Source organism: Zingiber officinale, chromosome 6B (assembly GCF_018446385.1).
Source record: "Zingiber officinale cultivar Zhangliang chromosome 6B, Zo_v1.1, whole genome shotgun sequence".
NCBI lineage: Eukaryota > Viridiplantae > Streptophyta > Magnoliopsida > Zingiberales > Zingiberaceae > Zingiber > Zingiber officinale.
Window position 1 is genome coordinate 129729810 of NC_055996.1, and position 21966 is coordinate 129751775.

At 34.9% G+C, this 21966-nt stretch overlaps 1 protein-coding gene across 3 annotated transcripts; it reads right to left on the minus strand.

Annotated features, from left to right (window-relative positions):
* Window positions 1-268: 268 nt before the first annotated feature.
* On the minus strand, window positions 269-20377 carry LOC121989504 (nuclear exosome regulator NRDE2-like). Of its 3 annotated transcripts, XM_042543591.1 has the most exons (11): window positions 19856-20377; window positions 17238-17652; window positions 16706-17041; window positions 13784-14420; window positions 13484-13670; window positions 9652-10006; window positions 7405-7515; window positions 5738-6095; window positions 4501-4723; window positions 1960-2181; window positions 269-698 (listed from the first exon to the last, which is right to left on the minus strand). In XM_042543591.1, the coding sequence occupies exons 1-11, from the start codon at window positions 20359-20361 to the stop codon at window positions 545-547; spliced, it is 3504 nt and encodes a 1167-aa protein (XP_042399525.1). In that variant the 5' UTR covers window positions 20362-20377; the 3' UTR covers window positions 269-544. The 3 variants fall into 3 exon arrangements, with proteins under 3 accessions (XP_042399525.1, XP_042399526.1, XP_042399528.1); XM_042543592.1 differs by lacking the exons at window positions 269-698; window positions 1960-2181 and having other exon boundaries at window positions 4584-4723; window positions 5748-6095; XM_042543594.1 differs by lacking the exons at window positions 269-698; window positions 1960-2181; window positions 4501-4723 and having other exon boundaries at window positions 5738-5971; window positions 6061-6095.
* Between the last annotated feature and the right edge of the window lie 1589 nt (window positions 20378-21966).

Here is a 21966-nt window from a genome sequence, read left to right on the forward strand (position 1 = left end):
GCATTTATAAACAAATTGAATACTTTAGAGACGTAAACAATTGTCCGGCTTGCAATGGATCACGATAAGCAATGGGTTCCCATTTGTCAAACTCGCAAAGGGATTAAAAGTTTATAATAAGAAACAAAGCGAGGTGATTAAAACAAGAGAGTTAAGATACTCTTTTGTAACAGTGGTTTATCCAGTTTTCATATAAGCCAACATAACTAGCTTGCTACAACTATTAGAGGCATCGAAAACAATTTTACAAGATTAGAAAACTTGTAAATTTTTGTAAAATCTACACCTTTTATCCAATATTGATCAGATAATTTACAGTAAGTGAATCGTGCACATGTAAAACCAATCGATCAGATTAACAGCAGACCTAAGGGAGCAGAGATTTAAGTGCCAGTCGCAGGTTAAACAAGTCACACTCGGCATCCAATCGTATAATGGCCATTGTTCCATGGAGGTGGAAACTTTCTACAGGTCTATTGTCACAGAAGTAGAAGAAGAATGCTAGAAAGCTTCTTCAGCTATTGTGGTGGCAAAAATGACATCATCATGAAGGCATCTCATCTTGCAAGAGGATTTCATAGATATCAGTTCTCAGGTTCAGCTCCTTATCGCGCATGACTTCTTGGAGATCAGATAACTCCTTTGCGGACAAGACGTTGCTTAGTTTCTGAAATCCATCCAGCCATAACCTTTTTGACCTGGAAATAATAAATGAGTAGATGAGGTATGGTAGCCAAAAAGGATACTGGCAAAACCGATGGGTTTCCACGTAAGAGTATAATATTAACCACAAATCGATAATTCCTCATGCGGAGAGGGCAACCTTGGAAATATTTTAGCAATCTCGAAGCATTGGTACATGGACAGTAATAAAATTAGCAATTGTGTATGTGTTTCCTAATAAATTATCTCAAGAGGAAGCAAAGTTATCCTGAAACATTTTTCAACATTGAAGTATGTCAGTTTGCAACTCTACAGCAAGTTATACGATTTTTGAAGCTTATCAATTTGCGATCCAATCTTCAGCCATAGTAAGCATTGGTACATGGACAATAATTAAATTAGCAATTGTGTTTCCTAATAAATTATCTCAAGAGCAAGCAAAGTTATCTTGAAACTTTTTTCAACATTGAAGTATGTCAGTTTGCAACTCTACAGCAAGTTATACGACTTTTGAAGCTTATCAATTTGTGATCCAATCTTCAGCCATAGTAAGCGTCACTGAAGGTTGACTCGTGGAAAATTGATAATTCTCGAAATTGACCTCTTGAGTGAAAAAAGGTGGATTACTGCACCCTCTCACCTCAATCTAGAGTTAGAACCCCCCACTATATTCACGCATGTAGGGCCATATTAATTGCAAAGTTCAGACAAAGTTAGTCCACTGTAAATCAAACACGCTACTTAGCCAAGGGATATGAACAAATGGTATTGTTTGACCAAAAAAATAGCAACACTTGTATCCAAAAAGTTGTACTATAGCTTGAGATTAGATTTTTTTTTTTTTTACTAGAGTTAGTATTTCATTTATTTTGTTGGATTCTTTCTACAAAGGATAAATAAAATAAAACAATCAAGTGAAAATTTTAAATCATTTATAATAAGAAATTAATTATTTCAATATTTAGCATAACATTATAATTCAATAATATTTCTAAAATGCATGTCAATTTTTTTTTATCTCAGTAGCTGCAAGTGAAATCAAACTTTAACTAAAAAAATAGAATGTGTGAGCAGCATCTTCCCTGCTCAATAGATGGACTGTAGATGGCATAAAAGACTGATTCTTATGAGTAAGGACACTGAAAAGCAAGCAATGCAGATAAACATTCATGATAGATTCATACAACAATAAAGAAAACAATCAGTATCATGAAGGAAATTCTAATTAGGAGTGCAGATTTTGTAGCAATAGTACGTCAAAAAACCATTATAAATCAGTTTAAGCAGAATACATACCAAGGGCATGCATGAATAGCTCTAAAGAAAATTCGTCTTGCTGCTGACAGGTTATGTGCTATATTTGCTTCATACTCCAAGTAGCATCGCCATAATAGCACAGACTTCTGTAATTTTTCATTAGATAGTGCTCTCTCAAAGAGACTATGGATTCTGTGATATGAACCGGCGGCACCAATTTCAAACGCCAGCGCAAAAAGACACATAATCACAGATGGATACCTGAAAAATTAGCAAGCAATACTTATTTGTGATACACTACACATTTAGACAATGTGATAGATCTTAAATAGGGTTCCTTCTTGGGATCAAAAGAGAGGATCGAAAGCTTCATGGTTATTGTGAATATCATGCATCAGATTGCAGGTGGTCAGCCAAGGATCTGTTAGCCACTTGAAATAGGCACTCAAATTTGCAACGTTAGGCCACATTTTATTGTTCAATTTTGTTGATATGAACAACTTACCAAGATACACCAGATATATAGGGATGTTTTTGCCAGTAACGCACAAGAAAAGTGCAAAATGGAATCAACAGATTCCAATCGGTTCATCCATAAACATGTGTTGCACATTACCTTCTCTGTTATTTTGGATTATAATGTTCACAACCGTCATAGCACCAACATACAGATTATATGTTCAAGGGCCTTGACAGAGAAACATAAGAAAACTATAAAAGCCAATCAATTATGACTATTTTATTTTAATGACAGAAGCATGCAGTGTGAAGGGGAGCTTGGCGCAACGGTAAAGTTGTTGCCATGTGACCAAAAGGTCACGGGTTCGAATCCTGGAAACAGCCTCTTGCAAAAAGCAAGGTAAGACTGCGTACAATGGATCCTTCCCCGGGACCCCGCATGGCGGGAGCTTCGTGCACCGGGCTGCCCTTTTTTTTTTTTTTTTTTTGACAGAAGCATGCAGTGTCCAAAACAATAACAATAAGCTGGCAAGTGTAGGTTGTGAGAACACACCAAGAGGACATTGGATGACATTGATAGGTAGGAAACTAGGCATAGAACCAAACAAGGTGGCAAGGAGATCAAGTTGGTAGATCAATGAATGCAAGGTTGTCAGATTAACAAAGAGGTTGATAGATATGCGAAGGAGAGGTTGACAGTTCAGTGAGGACAGGTCATGTTATGGGATGGTAGTTCAAAGTTGAGTCAGGAGTAGGACAAATGGAGATGGGCGCAGTGCAGTTTTAACTATTAGGTTATTTTATCTTATTGAATGTTTATAATTATTAGGACTTTATATTCATTGCTAAGTTATAAGATTATTAAACAGACTAATATTCAGATTATTAATTAACTATAAAAAGGTAAGGTTTTATCATTTATGTTTATATTATGTTGACTATAAGTCAGTTACAAATTTTATTGTTTAATTGATAATACCAGTTGAAAATATTTTGTTAATTATTTTTTTATATACTTTTACAGTTATTATATAGTTAATTTATCATCAACTATCATCACATTCAAGTGAGTATATTTAATTCAATAGTTAGATAAATATTTAGCCAACTTCAGACAATTGGGACACATGAGTTAAGAATATGATGATGATGAGCTAACCTAAGTTTTTTATTTAAAATCATAATTTAATTGCGTTGTTTCAAGAATTTTTATAAGTAAACAAGTCAAAAGGAACAGGATTAAAAGAGTACAACCATCTTAAAACTATCTCTGCATGTTTCAAAGCAAGTTGTTAAAACACATATGGTTGTGAAACAACTTAGTTGGACACTGAACTCTAACATATAAGGAAACTTCAAACCTTGAACAAGGGAATACTTTGGGCTGAGATAGTTGGCAAGCACTTGGATAAATAGCAACAATACCACTATGCATCATCGATGTTAAAAATTAGACAGCTATATTAGGGCCTGGTGTGGAGCAAAATAGGACACAATTCTTACAATTGCTGTGGGTCAACACGCCTAAAGAAACTAATCTCTGACAATATTAGTATGGCCAGTTGTAATTCTTTTACAATTAGAGCAACTGTATGCATCTCCATTGCACGTGGATAAAAGATTTTAGTCCGATCATCAAGCATTCTTTTGTATTAAGATTTTACAGAAAAGTTAGGTGAACTATTATAGAAAACGGTCTTAAAATTAAGAGCTAATATTTTCCAAGCTTCAAGAAAAATACAACCAAGATGCATGTTCTTACTACTAGTGCCTATATCAATTTTTTTCCTGAAGCTTCTTAATATACTCTTTTAACAGTTTAATAAGAACCGACTGGTCTTTATTTATTATACATATAAAAAGAATATCCAAATCTCTAGACAACTTCTCCCAAACATTAGCAATCTAAGAACTGATTTTTCTTTAAGGTTTTGGCACAGCCAATAGGAACTTAATAAGAAACCTATGGGGGAAAGAATATTCCTCCCACAATCAATCTGCTCAAGTTAGCAATGTTTACACGAATATTAAATGCATTAAAATATGTAAACCAAATATGATTTACTGTCTAGTTTGCAAGTGAAATAGGAAAGAAGGCTTGTTGAGAGTAAGAAGTGTTACCTTTGACAACATTCATCAAATATCCGTCTTACTTTGCTGGACACATTATAGAGGTAGCTCACTTGTAGTATGGCTCTAAAAGATTTTGGATTATGAGGATATGTTTGATATCCTTGTGTTGTTGTCTTCCACACCCGTGAGAAATTCAATTGCTTATGTCGTTCAAGCATTTTAATATAATAAACCCACAGACACTCAAGTTGCAAGCTCTGGCTTCTTCTTTCTGAGAAATTAATCACCGATTGACAGTCAAAAACAAGTCAAAGTAGAATTGAGACATCGTGCCAAGATAGAAATCCTATGTTTAAAACCAGACAAAAAAAGGGGCCAAAATACAAGCACTTTAGGCTAGTTATCAAAATCACACATAATATGAAGGTTAAGAATCATAGTTGCTAAAGGGTCAAGGTGCAGTGAGTCACCAAGTATGTTTGAACCAAGGAAAAAAGCTTAATGCACACAGAGAACTAAGGCACATTTAATGCAAGGGTCCAGGAAGCAATGCAATTCAATTTTAATTTCAAAAAGTTCAGGGTATCTTAACAAATGTCAATTGCTGATTATTTAAAGCTGTGTAATCACACTACATTAGGTGAACAAAAGGAGGGACTATAACAATGAAAGAGTATCTTTATGGACTTAACAACAACATATACGGAAAGATAAATATAAATGCACGAATTTAAAAAAATAAAATAAAAAATCAAACTTAGCTTGTGAAGATCATCGACTACATCGTGACACATCCTTCTCTGGTTGACTACAACTCTAATTCTTATCCTTATTTTCCTTTCTCAAAAACCAGACAAGTCAACTCTAACAATTAAATATGATCTCAAACTTTTATCATATAAATTTAGTTTTAAAAAAAAAAATCATAAAACGATTAGGAGCATAGACTATAAATAGGGTTCCTTCTCCAGAGACTTTGTACAAATAGGTGCATTGTGTATTAGCCAAGGCTTGCTTGAGAAGGCCTTACTTATGCTGATAGCCTAGCACCAATAATAAAACGTATTATTAATTGGACAAAATATGCATCTAATGGAAGTACATCACCAAGATTCACATTTAGGAGATGGTAGTAATTCAATATAGCACTTCATCTTAAACCAAGTTAGAATGTGATGAAAAATTCTGTGCCATCTAGACATACTGATATAATATGGTAAAACATTATTATCCCAAAAAGGAAATAACTGAATAAAGAGATAAAGAATAATAGTAGATGAATAACCTGGAAGTACCATTGAGAAGGCTTCCTCTATAACTTGAATGCCAGTGAACCAATCATTGGTTAAAATCTCAAACAAAGAAGCTGCACAAATAAGAGCAAGTGATTGTTCCCCTATAGAACCACGAGCACACACAGGTCGTAGGCTTTTAATCAGTTCTTTGAATCCTTGACGTGCTCTCAAGATTTGAACCGGAGATGGTTGACTACTAAAAGGAGTATACTTGACATTGCCTCCTAAGCAAGACAAAATATGAATAGCACGCTGAGAGGATAACTCAGAATTGCTATTAGAAGTGGACATAGCTATTTCCATGTCTGCATACCAGAAGTACAGAAGCGGAATATTTTCCTGAAGATCCTGAGCCATTAATGTCAATCAGAAAGCATGCTTAAAGATGAGAATTGACAATAGAGAGTACAAAGGAACCCTTTTTAGTTCAAGAAATTAAAATTTGAAAATCACTAAAAAGTGATAAACTTCCCAGGTAATGGAACAGGTTCAAAATGATGAACTGAACGTTAAAATAAAACTAAAAAACTTTCCAGTTCAAGAAGCTCAAACATCCAAATGTCATCCATCTTCCATCTGACAGATTCATGAAGGTAGAAAACACATCAATATCTGAGACGCAGTATGCATGTAGCACCTAACAAATCATGCTAAGTAAGAAGGTTCCATTGTCATTCACACAGTCAATTTTGTAGTGCAAAAATTATGTTAGCTTGTATAATCTCTTCCTTCTTCAGGTATTGCTTCAGCTCCTTAAGAACAAAAACGTAAGCCTACAAAAGAATCTAAGAATCAACTAATGCACATAAATAAAGTGGTTCCAAGCTTCAATTTGGAACTGCACTGGAAGAGTCAGTGAAGTACTTCATCTTGGAAAATCCAGCCTTGTGCCCTGTCTATGAAAGGTCTAGTTAATGGAACAACAAACAGTGGAAAATCTAAATGATCTGGGATTGGCTACAAATTGCTGCTGCTGAGTGGGCAAATGTATGGAAATGTATCAAATACTCTTATTATGTATGTCACCTTGTGTAATGTACTTTTGCAATCACTAATCTAGTGAGCAAATGTTGAGAGACAGCTGCTGCCATTCAAAGCATAGAAACATAGTTCTGATTACAAAGAAGAAATCAATGGGCCCTATCAATCAGTATTACACACAACTAGTTCAACTCTTCATAGAAAAACTTGGGATGTGCTATCCCTGGTGATATCTTAGCCTTCCATGTATCCAGCTGTATCCAGCACAAAAAATTGGGATTACATGGCTTGTTGATGTTAAAATTAACCATCCTAATGCAGGTAATTAATTGTAGCTAAATCACAAAATTCTAAGCAACGTCTTGTCACTTGCCTAGCTTATGCACCTTAAGCATCCTCTCCATTGAACAAGGGTCTTGACAGCTGAACCCGATTCCAACCAGAAGTGGGTGTTCATGATCAAAAATGATGCAAGGAAGTATGCAATTCAAAATCCTTCCAATTGCAGGTAAGCATCTAAGGTTACATTGTTACGAGGCCCCAGCTCACGCAAGCATACAACAATCAAGGCAGAGGCAGATAGCACATATTAGGCTAATTGCAGGCATGACAGATAAACGCACTTGCTGTATAATTAATCAATAGAAAAATTAAGGATTTTTTTTTGAGAAATTACCATAGGCAACGCATCCATAGACAACAATGCCATGTCAAATATTTTCCTTGCCATATCCATATTCCCATACTTAGCTTCAGTTTGTGCATAGACACCACAAAGTAGCAAGTCCTTTTTAACAAGAAAATGTCTACGTTAGCATATAACTAAAGAAATTCATTAAAGTCAGACAGATTAAAGCTGATAAATATATTTCACAATCAAAGTTTAAAGACAAAGCGTATTTCAGAGGATGATAGCACTAAGGAAGAATTTAGAGGCGAGCAATGAGATTATAACTCGGTGCAATATATAAGCATTTTGACTTCTCAGTGAATATGATTACATAGTGACAGTATATCGCACACGAAACGAACAAGTTGAGACTCCACCCATTAACCATTAGAGGGCGCATTTGTGCCAAAAAGTGTCAACCAATATATGACCAAAATGTAGTGCAGATTAATTGTATTAGACTAAGATTGTCAAATCAAGACCTTGTTAATCGCTTTACTGAATTTTCATTTTTCAGATTATGAATCATAAAGTTCAGATAAAAATACAATAAAATGTGCGAGATGAATTCTACTTTCTTAAAAATAGTCTTGACATCCACAAATGTAGCATAGTAAGTTGATGTTTATTCATTACAAAAATATATATGTTCAAAACAATGTACAAATTATTATGGATTATCATTCAGCTTAGAATTGAAATGAAATGAGCAAATATGAAATTTCATCGCCAAATGGTTTAACCTAGAAAACCATGTCATCAAATAGAAGACGGCTTTAATATAACATAAAACTTTTAAGTCATCAATGATTTAGACCCCACAATTAATTTGTATATTGATAGAGACAATATTTCCTCTTCTTAGTCATTATTAGGTGTTGAGGCCCCCTTGATTATCACTTTGTCTCTGTGCAATAATTTTTTTCCTATATAATCAGTAAGTTCAAGGTGGCAAAAGGCGAATACGCTCGCCCTCAGCGCCCCCGCCAACACGCAGGAGGTAAATCATGGGCAGCTACTAGCCTTTGGAATAGTGACTAGCACATAAGGGAGGAATTTACCTCGGCTTTGCCGAGATTTGAACCCTAGAACTCATGGTGGCAACACCTCATACGCTAGCAGACCATCACAAGGGGACACATATCTTCTAAAAATAGAGCCCATCACGACAATAGCCGGCCATGAGGCGAGTTATTTCAGTAAGTTCAAGACTCTACTCTATGTAGCCTTTATAATTTTATTTCTTCTTCTATAATGATTTTGACTTAATTATTAATTAATGGAATTTAATTTAGTTTCTTATTGGGCTAGATTACTTCCAACTAGATAGAATTAACTTTCAATGGTTTTCTTCCTTATTGTTAAAAGTTAAAACTATATAAACTAAGATTTGTATTGAATCATATTGAATTGAGTAGAATCATCATACTTCTTTTCAATTTCAGTTTATAGTTCATAAGTAAGAATAATATCATTTTACAAAAGAATCATAATTTATCAAAATATACAAATCAAGGTTTGAAAATTTGTCCCATGTTTGTCAGTGCAAGCAAAAGATACTCAAGGCCGCAATACGAAGAGAGGGCTTCTGTTGATCCACAAGTAATGACTGTTGGACGTTGGCACTAATAATCAAACTCAAGTTTTGATGCATGACAAAAGGTTTAAAAGGAGATGAAGGCTCTACGTTCAAGAATAACAATTCTCTACTCTTAGACTCTGCGCTCAAAAGACAACAAGGCTCTACAATGACAACCTTCAGGGACAAGTGAGGGCAGTGGGTAGGATTTGTGCAACAAGGTATGTTGATTCCTTCCTCTTTCTCCTTTCCTCTTGTTCCAGATCTTTCCCTTCTCCTCTTTCTCCTCCTCTTCGGTGATTCCTTCCTCCTTGGTGCCTCGAGCACTACATAACGGCATGCCTGACACAAACCAGTACTATATCATTTTGGTTGAGACCAAAAGTCCCCACCAAAACTTCAGCTCAAATGATATTTCAAGCTATGCTACAAATCGTGAACCAAATGATTCTGACAACTATGTTTTACTCTTGACTCATTCTAGAACATAATATTCAGGATCAAGATTTGTTCATCAAAAATTGGAGAGAAAAACATGAGGCACTTGTTCTAAACTAATGAAAAAGGGAAACTAGAAGAATAAATGCTTACTAATGAATCAACATTCTTGTCATAAGCCTATATATCCTCATGTATAAATTGATGACCAGAAGTGACAGAATTGAAGTGAGAACCTGTCGATCTTTCTTCAATAAGCTTTTGGCTAGAGCTCGTGATGGATTGATTGAACGAGTAGAAGAGTTCATGTTGGACCTGAAGAACTCTTCAGCAAAAAGCAGTGCTTCTTGTAACATATGATTTCGTGGAAGAACATCAAGACAAAGTAATATTGCATTTCGAAGGAACTTCATCATGTTAGCTTTTGATGAGGTACTTGTGTGGCTTAAGAGAGTCTCCAACATGAAATGACTTGAATCTTGTTGCTTATTTACCAGTTGAAAAATAATCCTCAGATCATCTAAAATAGCATGTGGTACTGCCTCTAAGCTGAGAATTCGCTCGATCCAGGTTGATTTGTTAGTGTTTGTCCTAGATAAAAAAAAAAAGATTAGTGAACAAGAAAATAGCATATATAATAAATCAGACCAAAATGAACAAACTTGAAGGATTCACTTTTAAAGACATGGAAATAGGAACTAATATGCATACCAAAATTTAAAATTCTGGATTGCTTGCAGCTAGTATGAAGATGAATTTGATTAGTCCAGACAGAGGCAGTTGGCAACTCAAAGCAAACTTGATACTTTATCTATCGGGCTTACTGAGTGAACCTACATCATTTGCCATCACCTAAGCAATGTATTTCATATAGTTAAGGTGGAGAGTATATGTATGTACAACGGTGATTCCTACTAACTATAGGATTTAAGTCCAAAGTATTAAAAATAGCTCCATGCAATGGATGATTGGCTCGCTAACACACACCTAAGTAGGGGATTAGGCAGTCAACATTAAAAATATTACTAAAATAGGATTATACACTTAAGTTGATGGAAAAGAGGATAAAGGTAGTACCTAGTTGTGAGGAGAGGATGACCATGAATAGAAAAATAGTAAAAAGGGGAGAAAAATAGTCACAAATCTAAAAAAAATCAAAGGCTAAGCATAAATACTGAAAAAAAAAATTAAGAATATAGGAATAAAAATTAATCAAGGGAGAAGAGGTAAACCAAACCTAGAAAACAAGAAGGAAGAAAATATGGGCAGGAAATGGTTGAAAAATGGATAGGTTTAGACGAATAAGGAGTCTCGGCATTGCTAAAACAGTTGGCAGTGAGGTGCTAGGCAGCAGATTAGAGGATTTAAGATTATTTTTTTAATAGACAAATGAATCCATGACTAGCCCATAACTTTTTTACCCTAAATCCACATGGACCATCTAGACAAAGTGCCTACCACCAAGAGAGACGCCTTTAAAAATAACCGCTTACCAAGGGTTGCCTATAACAACCCTTAGCCAAAAATGTTTAGGTGACCATCTAGCGTGCTTTTTAAAACATTTTAAGTGGCAACTCCAATACAGAAAGAACCAACCTTAACATGCTATAGAAGTATAGATATCTGCAAAAGCAAATAAAATTTTGCATGTGTAACCAAGAGAAAGACAAAAATCAATTAAGAGTCATGAAATTGATTCTCATGTTAGATACATTTCTATAGGTGGCAAGGAGCAATTGTCATAGCATGAACCTTGATCACCCACTTCAAGTCGAGCCATGTCAAGCCTAACATAGCTTCTAATAACCATGTTAAACGAGGCAAGGATACTGTCAACTAGGCCCAAGCATGGACACAAGCACACTTGTCCATTGTTGTGACAACCAGTGAAGTAAGATTTTATAATAAGAAATATAAAAACATAAAATTTCTACGTATACAACAACAACAACCAAGCCTTCCCACTAGGTGGGATTGGCTATATGGATTCTTTTATGCCATTAAACTCTATCCCCTATTATATCCTCATTTATATTTAAATAAATTTTATTTTATTTTATTATTGCTAATTAAGTCTTCTTTGGTCTTTCTCTTCCTCGTTTGATGTGCACATTTGTTATAATTTCACATCGCCTATTGGTCGTCTACATATATGTCGATACCATTTTAAATATGTCTCCCAGAATTTTTTCTTAGTAGATGCAACCCAACTTTCTCTCAAATATTTTCATTTCTTATCTTGTCCATCCTTATATATCCACATATCTACCATCTTCATTTCTGCAACTCTCATCTTCTGCTCATTTGCTCGAGTCATAGCCCAATTTTTTTACATATAATAAAATAATATGAAAATGTCAAAACAAGGGAATAGTAAATAATTAAGAAATTTTTAAGAGTGAGTTACTAAGACTTTAAATTCAATTTAGTAACTTTAAGGGTATAAGGGTAATATATAAAATTTCATCAATTCAACAAAAGAGAACATGGGTCATGGTGGGCTTATTATTAGTCATTCTTGGCTTGGCATATGGGTTGTGCCTAACTTGTACTCATGTCGGACCTAACACGGGTCGTCTTCATGTCAAACCGAGACTGATGCACAGACCCAAAACTTCACACCTAACACAAGGCCACAAGCCTCTCCATGTCAAGCCAAGGTAGGCCCATCTAGGATTGAGTCATGCTAGACCTAGGCAACGTGCCCCACTTGACACCTCTAGCTATCGCAGTAGATGATTAAACCCATTCAAGAGAAAAAAAAAATAATGTTTTCCAAGTATATGGCTTCCTAGATTGATATGATTAGGTGATCAGCATCCATTTTATTTTTGCTACTCTTTTATATGCTTGTTATCCATAAAAGATGCAGTTTGATTGTCATTAAATATCTTCAAATCAGTCGGGTAATCCTATAATTTAGATCAAATCATATTGCTTTCTCTTCATGTATTTTTTTTGAAATAAAGAGACCAACTTTCTCAATATGAATCTGTTGGTGCTATGAGATTGAAAACTTGTTTATTATTTCATAATTCTATAAAAGTAGGCAATTATGGATCCATTCACTGGACTCACATTTTGGTACTTCCAAGTATCATGTCAAATGTTGATGGCCGTGTGTTTTCATATTTTCAGGAAAGAAGCCATTCATTTACAAGAGTGATTAATTCAACAGAAAGACATACTATTTGGCTATATATGGATTCTCATCACATAGCTGCTTAATATGTTACCTCCAAATGGAATCTATCTTTAACAACATAAGTTGCTTTGACTTTTTATCATCATCTATCATTACACGGACAGTATCACACTATTCATAATGTTCTATAGAGGTTGAAAGGAATGAAATATGTTGGACCAAGATTACCTAACTAATGTAAACATAACCCCAGTTTGGACTATGACAAACTAGAATATGAAGACAAGAAACAAAGGATCTTCCCTTTCAAATATTGTGAAAAAGGATTAAACTTGAAACTAGAATCATGGAGAAAAAATCTAGAAATTAAATGTTTTAAGAAGAACTAGAACTGCATATCATAAGATGTAGTCTTAATAATAAGAAGAAAAAAATCATGATGACAGGTAGGATGGATGAACATAAAATTCTTATGAAAAGTATAAAAAATCTTGAATTAAGAATGCAATAGAAAATGGAATGCTGATGGCAATATTATTAACAAGTAAAACATTGTAAAAGGAAAAGTGTTTCTAGAGCATTAGGTTGTCATGTATATCTTCAGTTAGGTGAACTGAATTGTCAGAATAGGTGTAAAGGGAAGGGGAAGAAAATAAAGCAAGTTGTTGTAACAAAAAAATATGATTTAATTAATTTGAGTATCACTAGTGATACAACATTGCATAAAACTCAACGGAAGAATAAGATCTATGGATGATGACAATGATCACCTTTCAAATAATGAGAAAAATGTCATCCATTAAGGAAGTAGGAAGAAAATCATTGCTTGGAAAGAAAATAATACCAAAAAAAATCAAGGAACCTCATGAAACATGGTCTTGGTTCTAGTTAGAATGAAAGATAATAATTCAAGGACAACTAACCATTGAGAAATCTTGCCTCCATAGAAATCAATGAATTGGCACACTAAGGACAGATGTGCCTCCTTTGAGGACAAAGAGAATAGGTAATCACAGACATCTTCAAAGAGGATAACTCTTGAAAGTTGTTCACCATCATCCTTGCCTGAATTATCGTTAGAATGAGGGGAAGCCACCATTCCAGTTTCATCTACACATAGAAATCTGAACAAGTTAGAAATTAAAGTGCAAAGAGGACATATTTCACAACACTCAAAGTTCATCAATCGATGACAATGGAAACCAAAAATCAACAAAACCAACCAGGATTTTCATGAACAGGCATCCACTGCTCATCATCCCTTATCAACTCCTCCTTTGACCATCTATTCCAAGTTTCTGAGTCTTTGACCTCATTATTTGGCTCAGCATCTATGTCGATCCCAAGTTTTTTTAGCAATGTTTCAACATCATCTGCTGGAGGAATCTCTTCAGAGTCAAGGTTCTCTTCAAAGTCAAGGTTCATTTCGGCTGCTGTATCATCTACATCTGGATCTGCTGATATTTCTGATTCTCTGCTTGTGGTATTATGTTTTGATGAAAGTTCAAACCAACCAGTCCAGCCTCCAACTTCATTCTGAGCGGTAGTATCCTCCCCCGTAATGTTCTGCCTAGTCTGTTCATCTTTTTCAAGCCAGGATGACCAACCCAATGCACCATCTTCACCAACTCTGGCAGCATTGCTTTTCCAAAAGTGTTCAAAGAGTCTTTGCTTACTATTTGAACTGAGAACCAAGGATGGGCAAAACAAGCTGTATTCCATTTCAGCTTGAAATAAACCAGTCGCTAATTCCTGGTAACCTACTTGCCACTCGAACCTACAGTAGCTTAGAAAAATATCAACCAGACCAAGTTCTAGTTGAACCAAAGAAGAATCAACTGACTGTAAACTTGCGGATCCCTGCAACAAATAGAACATACTAAAGGAAGTCATAAATGACTACAAACACTAAGTATGCAAAAGTGATAACATATAACTTTCTAATAACAATGATGAATAAGCAAATTAGCATTCTGGGTTAAATTTTAGCGTCAACGCAAAAAAATAAAAAATAAATAAATGGAAACAAATGAGGAGTTAAAAAAAATGGAAAAGAATGAGGTGGAAGAGGAGCTTTTTTCATCCCAAGAGTCTACTTTGTCGTCTATAATCTAGTTACTGTCCTTCTGGCATATCTTCTTATTTCAATTATACTGGTCTTGCTTGGTTAATCAATTTATACACATGAAATGCAAAATCCAGCATATTTTCCTAGCTTCATGTCATAAATGATAAAATTGCAACAATAATGGATATGAATCCAGATATGTATGAATACCTCTGTCTCGTCTATATAACTGCATGAACACCATAATCTTAAGAGCAAAGCACATTCCTAAAATTTATCAATTTACAGCATATCCTATTGAGGGTATGCTGGACCCAATCCAGTCCTAGCCTCCTAGGCTTTCATAATTTGGTTTAGAAAATTATTGATACAGAGTACAGACTACATGATAGTATTAGCATAAACTCAAAATTTGGAACAAATCTTATACCTCTTCAATCTAATTTAGTTGTGTTTATCAGGGTGTCATTATTTGTGACATTTTTCCTTGAAATGTTGCAATGTTTCAGGTGGCTTGATGGGAATATGCTTACAAGTCTGAGTCTAATGCATAATATAGAAGGTTGCTTGAATCTCAAAAACTTGAAATAGTAAATATTGTTATTTTTGTTGTATCTTGGACAATTTACTAGAACATGCACCCTCTAATTGGTGTTTACCAAATCACACCCCACTAATTGGGTTTCTCCAAATCATGCCCCTAGACAATTAATCCATTCGGATGTGAGAGCCCCAAAATGATCATTCTAAGTGCAAATGGACTCAAACAAGTCAATTTTAAGTGAAACTACCGCAAGCTAAAATCAATTCAAACAAGTTGTGGACCATTCTAGGCCAAGACCCATACAAGCTGATTATGGCATTCATCTATATTTATACACCATTAGGATTTGAAAGACTCCAAAATAAAATTTCCAATGAAATCATGTTGCAAGGAGAATTGGAAATCAACATGTAGGCCATTATGTGCCAGTTAGACTCATGCAAATCAACTTGCATGGCCATTGATCTATTATATTTATGCACCTCTATATTTTTGCACACTCAAATGGGAGGGACTCCAAAGTGATCATTTTGGGCACCCAAAAAAAACTCAAACAAACCAACTTTAGGTGAAAATCATACCATGGTTAAACATGCCCCTCGACAATTGGTTCATTAGGAAGTGAAGGCCCCAAAATGAACATTCCAAGTGCAAATGAACTCAAACAAGTCGATTTTGAGTGAACCACCACGAGATGAATCCAGCTTGAACAAATTGCAGACATTCTATGCTAAGACCCCTATAAGCTGATTCTGAAATCAGCTTGCATTGGCATTTCATCTAAGTCTTATGAACCATTACAATGTGAGACTCCAAATAAAGTTTCAGGTGTAAACGAACTCAAAAAAACTGATTTTTAGTGAGATCATGCTGCAAGAAGAATCGGAAATCAATATATAGGCCATTATGTGCCAGTTAGACCCATGCAAACTCATGAACGATAAATTATTCTTTAAATTTTCTGTTTATAATAGTTAACTTGAGAACAATGAGTTAATAATGATATTCTCGATTTGAATTAGTATGTTATGACAGAATACAAAACATTCTTTCCAGAATAAATAGATTGATATTTGGGTATCCTATGTGAGTAGAGGAATGCAGAGATCCTGTTGGTTTTAACCTTAAAGTAACTTATGCAATGCAGCAGGTATGATTTTAACAAAGGGACCTCAGTGGTTATAGATGAGATAACAACAATGATACAAGAGTTGGACATAATTAATTTGATTGTTGATTACATTTAGCATGACATGCAAATGCAATAGAGATATGATATGCATCAGATTTCGAGGATTACAACAGCTGAGCCATACAAGTACAATGTATTGAAGGTTAATTTCGCTAACAGTTATCACCATGAGACAGAAACAAGCAATGTTGTAAAATCAGAAGGAAAATATTTTTCATATGCATAAAATCCAAAATCTGGTCATTATAACAGAACACATATATAGCAAAATAAAAAGGCAATAGGTAGATGTAAATATTGTAAAAGAAATCAGGGAAAAAATGAAAGATAACACATAGAACCTGCCTACGTTGTTTGTCAAGGGCTGCAGATAAAGCTTGGATTGCATGAGCATAAGATTTCCTTATTTTAGAAACCTTAAATTGAGAAAAGTCTCCTTGACAGAAAAGTAGAAATTCTTTCCACAATTTACAACTGTCAGAATGCTGGATGAGTATTTTCTCCCATTTTTCCATGGCGATATCAATGGTATCCCTATTTAGATAAGTCTTCAAAAGACAAAGTAATAGTTCCTCACTATTTGGATTAAACTCCACTGCTTTCTCCAGTATGCTAACTTTCTTTTCGAGCATCTGCAATCGAGCTGCCTTTTTAGTTAGAGTGCTTGCAACCTTATCCTGCATGTGGTTGAGATAATTTACTTTTCCGCCAAATCAAAATGTAAAAAACAAGACTTAAATTACAAGCAGAACAGAAGAATTGAAAAATATAGGATACTTAAATTCGTGCATCCTAGATGGATTACTGACTTTTGAATATCATGAGTCAGAATCTCAATGCCAAAGAATTCTGGAAGAGAAGGCAGCTAAATACCTGAAACTCAGCAAAGGATAGCCAAACTTTTTCATCATTAGGACGATCCCTGGAGATTCTGTTGAACTCTCTTGTTTTTCGAATCATTTCATCTTCCCAAGACTCCTCAAGCTCATTATTTACAGAAGGACCATTTTCAGCGGAAGAATGAGATTCTGGCAGAGGAAGAAAATCTTCAGGCATCACTGAAGATATCTTATTGACAAACTTAATATTCCTAAAAGCCTTATTCCTTTCAATCATAGTAAATTTGGCTGAATAATATCGGCCTTGTGATTTTTGCTTGTTGCCTAGAGCATCATTATCTCCCTCATTATTCATATCCAGAGCTGAAGTTCTCAAGTGATATAATGCCCAAAAGTTAGTCCCAGTGGATTCACCATAATTCTGAGTCTTATATCGAGCGATGTCCATTCTGCAATTTTTATTATACAGCAATGAAAAGAAAGAAAAAGCCCATATAGATGAATTGTTTCCTTTATACATAAACAGAACCAGACAAATATAACAGCAAAAAGATGCATGGTTAGAATAAGAAAAATGCATGTTGAGAACTAGAAGATGACCAACTAAAATAAAAAACATTTAAATTGTTTTTCTGCCCTTTAATGGCATAATACTAATAGTAACACAAGAGCCAAGTGCTTCTTCTTAACATAAATATATTTTAGAAAAATATTCAGCAAAAAAAAAGGATTTGACAAAAAAAAATGTAAAATATATTCCTCATTGTCAATCGATTGAACATCACTGAACAAGGTGGCAGAACAAGGTAAAGGAAATAGCAATTAAAAGACCAAGTTAGGAGCCGAAAAATATTTGCTATTGAATCATTAGAATAGTCAAGAGGAGAGAATTGTTAAGATTTGGCTTCTGACCTATCCCACTAAGATGTCATTGTGATGAACTTAAAAAAATATATAGGAACAAATCAAATTTAAATTGAATGTGACAATAAGTTGTTCCAGTAAGTTAGCAATTGATCAGAGGCAAAGGATAAGTGGTTATGAAAGAGATAAACAAATTGAATTAATGAAAAAAGGTATAGAGAGAATGGAGGATAGAGGAATGGTCTGATTGTACTCTCCCTCAAACAATCATGTAGCTATTTCCCTTTTTCAATTGCTCAACTTTCAATACAAACGGGTTTGGACCCTATCATTTCAGTAAAACTCTTCAATTACTCATTTTATGATTTGGTGATTTGGTAGTACAGAGAAAATACTAACATATTAAACAGGGTTGACTATATTCTTGTGACTTCTTCAATAAAAATAACGACTTTAAAATGAAAGTGATGCATGTCCATGGTTAAATTAGAAGCAACATGAGGTAAGACGAGCTTAAATCATTCATCCATAAGTTTGCTATAATCATGTCTCCCAAGATTTAGTACTATGTATCACATAATTCCATCAAGGCTATCAACTATCAAGGATTACTAAACAACATGAAACAACAAGAAATAAAGAAAATGAACGCTGTTTACAACACCTGATTAAGGCATTAGGTTGTTAGAGAATTAAGGATGGTTGTAAATACACTTGTTAATCACTGGAAACTGGAAATCTTAAGATACGAGAGAATGAATTGTGCCACAAGTGTGAGTTTCATGAACATGACATGTCTATCTAGACTCCCAGTGTAACTCCGAGACCACAGATCTACTATTGCCATTATAGTAGTATTGTACTTTACATAGATTCTCAAATATACCCATAGAAAATCACCCCCCCCCCCCCCCCCCCAAAAAAAAAAAAAACATTTTTCTTGCATTGCCTTCATCACGTCATAGTTAACTTAGGGGATGATAGGAAAGAGTTTGTAGCTTATATAATGACAGCTTTATGAGCAGCTACATATGATTAGGAAAATCCAAGTAGATTGAATCCAAATCTAAAGTTAATACAGAAATTTGCAACAACAAAAAAAACGCTATTTTATTTGCTAGAAGTGTTGGGCCATAGGACTAAATTGAAACAAGGATGAATACTTATATAATTCGTTAAAGATATCCTTGGAGGATCATGTCTGCTATAAAAGTAAAATTAACATGATTGTCAAAAAAGAATTAGAGTTAGCAATTCGGTATAAAACTTGAACATCTGATGAAACTTAATAGCATTGCTCCTCTCTCCTTTTAGAATAGCAATAGATGAGCCCAATGCCTACTAGCCTATGGACAAATGCATATATCACACAACACAAGCCATACAAAGCTGATTTCCGGCATCTCCCCCATATGATCAAATTTCTATATCAGTCACCTGTTGGAATGGTATGCATTATCCATGTCAAGCAATACCTACTGTACCGTTAGTCTGAACGAGGGAGAAGTTAGCATATAAAATGAATAACAGAACCACATTCAAATCTTCTAGAACTGATTGCGCCATCAAATCAAAACTTGGACATCTAAACTTAAATTTAGATTTTAAAACATAATGATGCCATATCCGTATGTAACAAAAGGGCGTTGCAGTTAACATTTTGGCATTAGGAGTATCCATTTGCCAATGAAGTTAGCGTCAGAATGGCAGCTGAGAAACACCATTGGCCAAAGGATGGATTTAAGCAGAAGTATAAAAAAAACGAAGCTTTATAGAGAAGTAGTGGACCTGTAAAGGGATCCAAAAGCCAAATTGTCCTTGTCACCATCAGCATCGAAATAGTAATCCTTTACGGGCTTCATGACCGATCCAGACCACGCTCGAACCGCTGACTTCCTCGGAGCACCATCACCTACCCCCTCTCTTTCCCTCTTCCTCTTCTTCCTCCTCGCCTTGCGCTTCGAGCGCCGCTCGTCCTCCGAGGAAGAGACCGACGGCGAGGACGGCACGAGGTCGTAGGATGGCGGAGGAGGCCGCGCGGCTGCGGGGACCTCATCGTCCGAGTCCAGGTTTGCCGGCTCCTCGCGAAGAGCATCCCCGGCGCCGCTTCCGACAAGGGAGGAGACGTCGAAGGTGAAGCTGGTGTTGGCGAGCCACTGGGAACCACTGGAGAAGGGCGGATCGGAAGGAGAAGAGTTATTTGGGAGGGGGAAGAGAGGAAAGAGCGAGGGTTTGGGAGTGTTTGGATCTTCCCCTTCTTTTGCTTCTCCGCCTCCCGCCCGCTCCGCCTCCATTGTGTTCGATCTTCAACAGAAGAGGAACGCGAAGACTATGATATCGTGTAATCCGGCCACAGGATCGGGAAAATATTCATGATTCCCCTTGGCAGTTTCATTATTTTAGTTTTGCCTCCCACATAATTTTTTAAAAAAATTATATTAATATACTTGCGTTTTAATTAATAGTTCAATTGTTCTTAATGCTTCAAATTTTATACAGTTAGGAAGTTGTTTTAGTTTCTTTTAGCAGTGTATAATATTTAAAAATATAAGAATAAAACCAAAAACTTGTAAAGTAGGAGAGGGGGAAATAAAATTTTCTCCTTATTGTTTATTCAAATTTTATTTATAGAATTCAAGTAAATATTTTACTAATTATTTAAATGATTTTCACATAAAGCGATTGCTTCAATAGGAGTCTTCTTGCTATGTATTTTGTTTTAAATCCAAATGTTCAGTTCTTGATATCTGATTAATTTGAAAGGTTTCCACAAAAATTTCTCACATATCACATACAATAACTTTTTGGTACTTATTCATAGGATCATAATTTATTAATTAACCAAAATAGAGAAGGATATAAAAGAAATTTTTAAACCTAATTAAATAATCAGGTATTTGGGTATGAATATTTTTGGATTCAAGATGGATATGGTAAAACCCTACTCATACCCTATCTGATATCTGATATATATTTTTATTCAATAAAAAAAAATTTTAGTCTGCTTCCCGCATTAAAAAAAACTTAGTCTGCTTCCCGCATTAAAAAAAACTTAGTTTGTTTCTTTATCCAGTCATCAACACGTATCTCATTTTCTTTTCTACGAAAAATCTTCATCCGATCAAAGGAGTGAGAGACGAGGAAGAATAGACTAGTACAATAATTTAAAAAAGTTTTATAAGTTTATTGAAATATTTTTTTTAAAAAAAAAGAATGGTATATAGTAATAGAATGATTGATAGTATGAACAAAGCAAATAATACAAATAGAATGCAAAAGACAACACAAAGAGAAAGAGGTAGCCGCAAAAGAAGACTAGCGAATTGTATTACAAAAAACTTAGGTTTACAGAGGAAAAGAAAATATAAATAAACAATACAGTAATAACAAAAGACTAATCTACCCTTATATAATAATTTATGATATACTAATATCCCCTCAACTCACGATGCACTAACAGAAAGTATTGAGTGTTTGTTAACCAAAAATTGAGACCATGTAGTGGAATGCGCTTTGGTGAGCAAATCTGTAATTTGCATAAAAGATGAGACCGATGGCAAAGTGATGATGTCATTCTGATAGTGATGGCGAGTGAAATGACAATCAATTTCGATATGCTTGGTGCACTTATGAAAGACAGAATTGTGAGTAATTTGATTAACACTGGAGTTGTCACAATGCATAGGGGTAGGGTTCGAGAGAAAAATGTTAGGACCTTCAGATGGCTAGAGAGGGGGTGTGTGAATAGCCTCCTTTAAAAATTCAATCAATTTCCTCACAAGAGTTTGTTAGCACAGCGGAAATAAGTAAAATGAAAACTGATGCAAGGAAAAGAACAAACCACCACCAACAAAACGATGTACGAGGTTTGGGGATAACTTACCCCTACTCCTCGGCGT